Consider the following 10032-nt stretch of genomic DNA (forward strand, 5'->3'; position numbering starts at 1 on the left):
TAGAACTGTGCTTCACTGAAAGATACGCATGACAATCTCGCAGCTTCTGTCGAATCGCGATCTCGATTCCATTTCGATTTATCGTGCAGCCCTAGTCGGTACTTCTGCCTACATTACGCATTACCTTTCCAACGTGACTACGTAATTCGTGAAGTCAAGCTAGTGCAAGACGAGCATTTCTGGTTAAAAAGTATATAAATTTTTCTTAGAAAATAGCCGATCGTTTCGCTAGATAAGACCATTATTCCTCAGCTGGGATCGTGTAGAGCCTTTTGAAGCTGTTCATTCATATCCAAAATCTTCTTTAAGTAATGTTTATGGAATTTTTTATAACTTTATTCATATTTGATATATGTTCTCATAACGTTGAGAGAAAACATTCTTAGATCAGCATTCTCAAAACGTCCTTATGATGTCATTTGTACTTGATGAAACATTTTCTATTAACTTTAAATAACGTTCTAATCACGACAAGAAAACTGGATATTTAAACGTTCTTAGAATATTAAAAAGAAATGCTCAAACAATGTTATATTGCGGGTGGATTTCAGTAGTGGCGTGTAACACAGTCACTCCCACAAGCCACTTTGGAGGGTTTAATCAGGGTTTCAGTGGGCCTTAAAAAGTCTTAATTTAGTTACATCAAATTTAAGGCCATATAAAGTCTTAAATGCCTTAAATGGTTACAAGAAAAGTCTTTATTATAATTTCAAGGGGTCTTAAATTTGGGGACGGAAAGACAAAAAGATTAAACGGAAAGATTAAACTTCAAAAGGCTATGATTTCAAAGATTTCATGTTTCAAAGTCAAAAAGCGGTGCGGGTGTTTTTATATGAATGCATCTCTATAGGTAACTGGCTGTTTTTAGAAAAGTTTCAGACGTATTTTCATTACATCTTACCTGTAATGCCTGATAAAGTAGAGTTTGTCCCTGCTGAAAAAAACAAAAACAAAACAAAACCTAAAACCAGCCTAAACTGCTTGGCTGGTGTTACCACTATATTTTATCATTTTATAAAACTTTTTGTTTTTGTGAAAATCTATAAAATAAAACATGCAACACACATGAAAACACATGCCTGTGACGACATTTCTGTAAAATTATAATATGATGCTTCTTTTTGCTTCTTTTGTGTTCCACAGAAGAAAGTAAGTCATATAGATTTTGAAAAAAATCAGGTGAGTTAATAATGACAGATTCTGTTTTTTTTTGTTTTGTTTCTTGTTTCTCTCAACACATATCTAGAATCAGTGTTAGTCATGAGACAGAGGAGGCTTTGGGAAACTGTGCAGCAGCAGCAGAGAGGAAATTATGCTTTAGTTATTTCATAGCCTTTGTGTTTGGGTTTGGCGACGTTTCAGAGCTCTTAGTAGGTGTCTGTGGACTTCTGCTGCCCATCATGGCTTGTTGACATGGTGTACTTCACAACCACACACTCTTAAACACACACACTGTACGCCACCAGGTGTGTCAGACTCCACACCACCAGAGGAAAGACACCGCTGGCACCGTCCATCCTTCAGACGCTGCCAACAGAAGCTACGTCTCTGTGGAATCTGGTGTGGCGGCTCTTGTGAGAGGGAAACTACGTCAGCGGCACTTACAGGTGCCAACCGAGGGCAGCTGGGAATGAATGTCAGTCACAATTCTGCTGCTAGAGGAATTAGTTACGTAGTTGAAGGAATAGTTCAACCACAAATGAAAACTGAGTTACTTCATGGGAACAGATTTGGGGAAATGTTACATTCCATCACTAGCTCACCAGTGGATCCTTTGCCGTGAATGGGTGCTGTCAGAATGAAACGTTTTTAACTTCAAACCGAGTCCATGATCCATAATAATGCTTCCTCCATCCCCTGCTGTCCTGTCACATCAAAATCCACCCACATATTTATTTAGAACTGTTCTGGACTGTTTTAGCTTGTAAACGGTGCTTGAGCTGTGCATATTTCTCTCCTGATTCAGACCAGACGAGTTTTTCACAGGAGTGTTATTATGGATTATGGACTCGTATTTTAGCCGGAAGGTATGGTTCGAGGTTAGAAACCTCAATGGATTGGTATCTTACAAACATTCAGCTTTTGGCTTCACAAGATGTTAATTGATGGACTGGAGTCGTGTGGATTATTTGTGAAGTTTTATCAGCTATTTGGACTCTCATTCTGACGGCACCCATTCACTGCAGAGGATCTATTGGTGAGCAAGTGATGCAATGCTACATTTCTTCAAATCTGATGCAGAAACAAAATCATCTACATCTTGAATGGCCTGAGGGAGAGTAAAATTTCAGCAAATTTTTCATTTTTGGGTGAACTATCTCTTTTAAACTATGCTTGTAAACATCACTCAAAACATGATTTCTTGGTAACACTTTGGAACAAGGTTCACTAATTAGTGCATTAGATATCAATACTTTAAAAGCATTCATTAATCCAGGTAATGGGAATTTATGCATACTCTAATAAATATATATATAGTATATATTTTAACATTTCAAGTTATTAATTAATATTAATGTGAATAAAAAACAATAGTGTTTATAAATTAATATTAACAGATTGATAATATTAAAAATAATTAGTTCATGAGTTTTATTTTAGTATCAATGAGAAATTGTTATAGTTTTGTATATTTTTAAATTAATTTTATTTTGTATGCTCAATTTCATTTCATTTTCATTTTTACGTTTTAGTGATTTTGTTGTATGTTTTATCTTTTTTAATAGGTATTGTTTTTAAATACATTTTTATTTCACTTTTTTCATTTTAGTATTTAAACTTAATAAATAATCAAATAATAAATCAAAATGAAAAAATATCACGTTGGCAGCTAGCTGAAATAAAATACGCTTAAGTTCTTTTTTATATTATTTCAGATAACATTTATTACATTTCCGGTAACTTTTTTTATTGTTTTTAATTATAATAAGCATTTTTAAATGTCTATATAGTTTTTTTATTCATTTTTATTTCAGTTTTAGTTGTAATTATTTTAGTACATCAGGTTAAACTAAACAAAAATGAGCTGAAATAAAAATGTTTACTTTTTTATATTTTATTTTAGTTAACATTAATTTCAAGTAATGAAAAAGTTTTTTATGGTTTTAGTTTTAGTTAACTATGATAGCTCTGGTTCATGACACCAAATGCATTAACTAATATTAACCAATTCTTGGTTACCATGCAAACTGATCTTGTTTTAGGGATGTTTAGTTCGTTTTTGACTAGAAAACAAGACAAAGTTACTGATGAAGCGCAGGATTTTGGCACTTTAAGTGCTCCAGCGAACAAGACCTCGCATGACTTACATGCACCGCAAGCCTCGTCTAGAAACACGACAAGCTCCAAACCTCAAGCGCGGTGGTTGAGTGAGAGGCACGGAGCCTGCGCTTTACTGTGGGATTTGTGAGGGGCGAAATGAGTGTGGTCTCCAGCCCGGGATGGGTTTCATGTGCTGATTTTCCTCACAGCTCTCTGCTGTGGTTCATGGCACTCAGATCTCGAGAGCGTCCCGTGTGAAAGTGCACAGAGACACACTGTATGAAGACACACTAGTCAGGGGACTGGGAGGGGAACACGAAGACGCCTGCCTAAAAAAACAGCAACAAAGGAAATAATTTTACAGTTCACTGTGGAACGGGAAGGGAGAGAGACTGACGTTCCCACAGTAGTTGACACATGATCGGATCCAGCTGACCTGGTCACTCACACACACACAAACTGCTGTGCACTGAGGTTTGATGGTATCAGGTGGTAATGGTACTCTGAAATATACCCTGGTAATGAAATCCATGTACCATAGCATTTATATGGAACTACAAGTTACTTCTAAAATACCATGGTAGTACTATGGTGATTTTTTTGTATTTGTAGCATCATCATGTCTAAATCAGGGGGGCGGGGCCAAAGGATGACTTTGAATTATTGAATTATATTAAGTAATTAAAACTGAATGAAAATGCTAAAAAAACACAAAAAAATGTAATTATATTAAGATAATTGAAAATTTTAATTAAAAGTCTAAAAACGCAAATTAATTATATTAAAAACAATAAAAACTTAATTAAAATGCTAAAATCACAATTTCTAAAATTATATTAAAATAATTTACATTTAATTAAAATGCTAAAAACACAAACTATTTAATTTTATTAAATAATTTAAACAATGAAAATGCTAAAAATGTATTATATTAATGATATTAAAATAATTTAATTATATTAAAATAATTAAAACTTAATTTAAATGCTAAAAACAATTTATATATATAATAAAATAAAACTATTAAAATACTAAAAATGCAATTTAATTACATTAAAATATAAACTTATGTGGGGGTTGAGGACTGCTAGTCGAAACAAAAACGACCATGTAAGCCATAGTGCCCTGGAGTACTATGTAAAAGGGGTCCTATTATGCTCTTTTACAAAGTCTTGATTTTGTTTTGGGGGTGTACTAGAACAGGCTCTCATACTAGGTTGTTCGAAAAAAACATTATTTTTCACATATTTTACATTATTACAACACCTCTCTGCCCAGTCTGGCATGAACGGCTCGAATAGTTCTCCTGCATCAAATGAAAACCCGCCTTCTGAAATACGAAATGTGCTGTGATTGGTTAGCTGGGCCAGTGTGCTGTGATTGGCACCACTCGGCACTCGGTGCCTGGTCGGGAAATGTCATGCCCCTTACCATAGCCGCCTACGAGCTTCAGTGTAAATATTGCGTCAAAATCAAATCAATTTGAGCGCGATTCAAATACCAAAGTATTAAAAAATATTCCACCACTGTACCGCATTACTTCTGTAAGGTCACTTAGTTCAAAGCATAAATGGCACAGTGATGGAAAAACATGGTGATGCTTTGGGACATCGAAATAAAATTGTGTAATGAAATTCATGAGCCATATTTGTACCTGCGCGCACGCGCCTCCATCACTCACAATGCAAATAAAGTTCACCAAGGCTGATGCGCGTGACCGACGCGAATATTTCTGTTTTTACCTGCCTGGTGAAGAGGATCGCCGCGTCATGGTGATGCTGATGATCGTCATCCAGCGGGTTCTGCTGGTTCTGCCACTTACAGAAGCTCTTGAGCGTCGCGGCGGCGTTTTTGGACACTTCGATCCCCTTTTCGTTCTCGGACAGAATCGCGACTTTAACCACAGACAAACGGATGGGATTCTCTATGCTGGCGTGCCCGTAGAGTTTGGACGCGATGGACGCCAGCGTCAACAGGTAATGCTGCAGGTCCTTCCCATACTTCTTCGTCATGGAAGCATCCGCGACCAGCAGCAGCTCCACGTGCCGCGCGCGAGACACGGAGCGCTTGCGTCGCGTCAGCGCGTCGGGCTTCACAAACTTCGTCCACAATCTGCGTCCGCGCGCATTCTCGTTACGTTTCCGCTTTTTATGCCTGCGCGTTTTGCGGTTGCGCGTGCCGCAGCTGTGCCGCGCGGTCATCGCTTCGAAACTGAAGCTCTCGCGGGTGTAATAGTGGAGAGCGCGCGTCGCGTCGGCGTCCTCGACGATGTGCACGTCATTCTCGTGCCCTTTCGCCCGAATGAGCGACGTGATGGTGTATCGCGCGTGATCGACCGCGAAAAAGCCATTAAGTCCGCCGCCGCACAGACTGAAAACCGCAAGTGACTCTGCGTTTGAATCGACGGTGCCGCGGTAAACGCATTCCCGACGCGGAGGCAGCGCGTCCACGTTCAAACCAAAGTGATGAGACAGTATAGAGTCGTCCCGCTCCATATCCAGCTGAAAGCGCTGCTCATCCATGTACAGAAGGTAACCGGCTTTTCCTCCCCCGTGATAAATCCGATCCACAGTGCGCACGACGCCGCGGGCAGGTGCGAGCAGAGACGCGTTTGCAGGTGGACGGAACGCGCTGAACGCAACGGAACCGTCCAGAGCGCAACACAACAAAACAATCCGCCACATTATTCCATGTAGTTCAGTCCGGTGCAGAAAACTTTTGGAAACATTACAATCCGAAATACAGCTTTAATATTACTTGCATGAGGAATTCGAGCCGTACTGATCCATGAGTCCCGGTGCACATCTCACGCGTCACAGAAATAAACACATGAAGGCTGGATGAGAGAGGAACGAGAATTAAAGTGAACTTGAAGAACAAAACACAAAGTTTCCTCTTAAAAGCACCAGAGAGAGAAAGAGAGAGACAGAGAGAGAGTCCTGCCCCTTTGCGCTCGCTCTCCACTCCAGACCTCCTCCTCTCATTCTTTCCCGACTCAGTCTCTCTCTCTCTCTCGTTACTTGTTAGGGGCCAAATGTTTGAAAATGTCCTCACAAACATAGCGAAACAAGTGCTGTGCATTTGAAATGCTCATAAATCAGCTTCAGATCTACTAATGTCAACACGTTATGGAAAACGCACCATCATTTTAGTATGAACGACACTGCGTACTGATAAGGTTGCATGTGTTATAAATCTGCATGTGTTTATGTGCCTGAATCAATGCAAAGTCAAGTAAAGACTGTTTCTTCATCCTCATGTTCTCTTTGGTTTCTGAGGGACACAAAACTGACTCAAAGTCATCGACGACTTTCCTTAATCTTACAACAGACAATAAACTAACTGGGTGATGTTTAAAATGTCCTGTCAGATGTCTACTTTACCATATCATGAAAGTAAATGGGCAGTGGGGGAAAATGCTGTTGAGCTCTAAAAAAAAGACAAAAGTGTCATGAAATCATAGCAGTAGTATATATGACTTGTGCATTATATTTCAAGTCTTCTGAAGTCATGTGATGCTTTGTGTGAGAAACAGACATAAACTTAAGTCATTATTTACTGACAAACTAAAAAAATGGCATTTGATGTAATTGCCGTCAAATTTTGCACAATGAAACTGATTTAATGACTCAAAAACATCATACTGATGACTTCTCTTAATCTTACAAGAGCTGATAATAAACAAGCTGGTAATGTTAAAATGTCCTCCATGAAAAATGTGGAAGTACACTACTTTTACCCACTTAATTTTTGTATTTATTGTGTTTTTCAGAGTTCGACAGGATCTGTCTCCATTCACTTTTATTATACGGTGCATATAATACTTCCACATTTTTCACAGCGGGCATTTTTAACATGACCAGTTTGTTTATTAATCATTAAGTCATTAAACTCATTGTGGAAGATTTGACATCAATGACATCAAATGCCAATTTTTTGATTTTCAGCAAATAATGATTAGTGTCTGGTTGTCATACGAAGCATAATATGTCTTCAGAAGAACTGAAATATAATGCATGAGTCAAATGCAGTTTTGATGGTTTTCTGTCAATTGATCTCAAACAGAATAACCTATTGCATAACACATCTGATTTGTTACAAATAAATCTTCAATAATATCTGCCTAATGGGTTTGATGACATCAAGGAAACATATCTGAAGGGTTCAGTTGTTATTATTTGTACATACAGTACTGGGTAAATCTCGACAGAACATGAGAGAGAGACCGAACAGCAATGTGACATCATGGAGGGAATCCGCTACTGGGAAACCCTGTTCAATTGTGCATCAGCCGCCACAGGCAATGACACCACTGACACAGAACACTGAGTATTGTTGTGCACACCAGTTCATTCTGCTGTCAGGCTCATTCCAGCACTGTGTTATGACATCATCATCACAACAACAACAGCACAAACAACACTGGCTTAAAGGGACAGATCATCTAAAAAATGTTCTGTCGTTATTTTCTTATCCATATGTTGTTACAAACCTGTAGGACATTCTTTATATTGTAGAACACAAATGTAGATGTTTAGCTGAATGTTCACACTGCTCTTTAATGAAACTGAATGTGAACTATAAAGACCATAAAAATACAAATAAAACCATAAAAAATTTTTTTTACTTGAAATAAAATATAAATAACATAGGCAAGATTTCCCATTTTTATTTAGTTTAACATGCTAAAATAATTTATATATATGAAAATTACAAAAACATACAAAAAAATAAATAAATGAAAATGACAAAAACATAAAACAAAATGACAAAACTTTTAACTCTTGGAACTTTTAACTAAAATTAAAATGAAAAACATTAACAGGGGTCATATGATGCGATTTCAATTTTTCCTTTCTCTTTGGAGTGTTACAAGCTGTTTGTGCATAGATACGATCCCTAAAGTTGCAAAGACTAAAGACTCAAACCCATAGAGATATTCTTTATAAAAGTTAAGACTCGTCCACGCCCTCCTAAAACACCTCATTTAAACACGCCCCCACATGTCTACGTCACAATGCGGGAAGATTTGCATAAAGCCGACCCAAATGCCTAGAGCTGATCCGTGCTGGTCGCTGAGGAAATACATCAACTTCGCGCTGTGGATGCTGCCGCCGCCATGTCGTGGAGACACTGTGTGCTTTGTTGTGAAAGAGAAAATACTTTGTATGGCCTTCCAAAAGAGGACACAACTAGAAATCAGTGGTTAAGTTGTATTTACAACACTGTTCCAGAACAGTTCAATCAGTGCTTAATTTGTAAATGAATAATTGCCGGATCCAAAACAGCAATTAAAAGGCGCTGTGATCGACACTGAAAATACAACTTAAGTTTTCCCGGAACATTCAATGACGTCACTAAACGTGATGCCACAATTATATAGAGAGCATCGTTCACAAGTTTCTGCATTAACCTAAGTAGGGCACAGCTTCAAATCCTGGGTCAAAAATGGGTTGCCAGGATAATTTTAGGAAAATGTATATCTAAGATACATTAAAAAGAACAAAATTTGTTTTCATAAAAATAAAATTCAATCATAGTATAGGTATAAATATGCAAAAAATATCTGACTTAAATAAGTAACAATTTTAATTAAACGCAAATCCTTGCTTTATTTTACAAAATCACAAATGTTCTGTTGTTATTTTGAGTGTGCAAAAATAAAACTAAACACTTTGTGCTTACGAATTATGTTTTACTCTTATCTGTATGACCAAAAATTATGTATTTTATGTTTCAGCTGTTCGAGCGCGCGGCGCCTCGCGCGCACACACACACACACACCACATATTCGCAACTCAAAGATCATAGTCTGTTCATTATCAAAATAAAATAGCCTACAGTCAACCCAAATTTTTTTTACACTGGTCAATTTAAATAGTCGGTGGTATAACTGGTCCACTTTGTATGCCAAGCACAATTTTGCTCATGTGAATATTATATTTCTGTCGATATACGAACGCGCGTGAAGTACAAAGCCTCTACCTTATAAATAATAGTTTCATTCAAATACATCGCGAATATGGAAACATTGGGATTTGTGCCGAATGAGAGGTACGTGAGCCAAATTAACGCCTGGTACTTCCAGTTTAGCTTTGTTTTGGTTTATATATTTTTATTTCATTCTTGTTCTGTTCTGAATACCGTTACATTTATATGATTTGTTTTGGAGTGAGCTATACTAACGTATAGCTATGTTTATAGTTTTTATAATGTTTATACATTATAATAGTTCACTTTATTTGGTATTATTTCTGGTATTATTACACTCTCCAAACGTTCTGCTGCTCACAAAAGATCACTGAGAGCGAGTTTGAAGAAAGCTGACTGGTCACAGTCAAAAATATGTTGAGGACCAATGCATAACCTCCAAATATGCGCTCGCTCTCATATGCTCGCACGCACTGTCACTATCTAATGGCGGATCCTTAAAAACAAATACCAGAACAAAACAATCCAAAATCTGACATTTTCCGGAACAGGATCCGGCTCAAATTAAGCACTGAGTTCAACCCAAATATTCAGATGTGTGCAGCGCATTTTACGGACGACTGTTTCCTGAACCTGGGAGAGTAGCCTACAATGCCGGCTGTGCTCAAAGGTTGTTTCTATAAAGTGGGGCAATACCAACTTTGCAAGGACAGCCTGTAAGTACATTTTCATATTTAAAGAATTTGCCACTGATGATTCAAATGCGAGTTTTGAGCAGTGTAGAATAGCTTTTGTTGTTTGTCGTTTCTCCGATCACAAATGCAGACATGGTTTTATGTT

At 37.6% G+C, this 10032-nt stretch overlaps 1 protein-coding gene across 1 annotated transcript in view; it reads right to left on the reverse strand.

The window, feature by feature from the left end:
- The window catches only part of adamts5 (ADAM metallopeptidase with thrombospondin type 1 motif, 5 (aggrecanase-2)), a 54940-nt gene extending 48831 nt beyond the window's left edge, over positions 1-6109 (reverse strand). The window contains exon 1 of the mRNA XM_016538057.1: positions 5004-6109. Within this exon, the coding sequence (XP_016393543.1) occupies positions 5004-5945 (942 nt within the window). The 5' untranslated portion in view covers positions 5946-6109. The remainder of the gene's footprint in view (positions 1-5003) is intronic.
- Positions 6110-10032: the final 3923 nt, after the last annotated feature.

The sequence above is a fragment of the Sinocyclocheilus rhinocerous genome, unplaced genomic scaffold (assembly GCF_001515625.1).
Source record: "Sinocyclocheilus rhinocerous isolate Xijiao unplaced genomic scaffold, SAMN03320098_v1.1 scaffold2051, whole genome shotgun sequence".
Taxonomy (NCBI): domain Eukaryota; kingdom Metazoa; phylum Chordata; class Actinopteri; order Cypriniformes; family Cyprinidae; genus Sinocyclocheilus; species Sinocyclocheilus rhinocerous.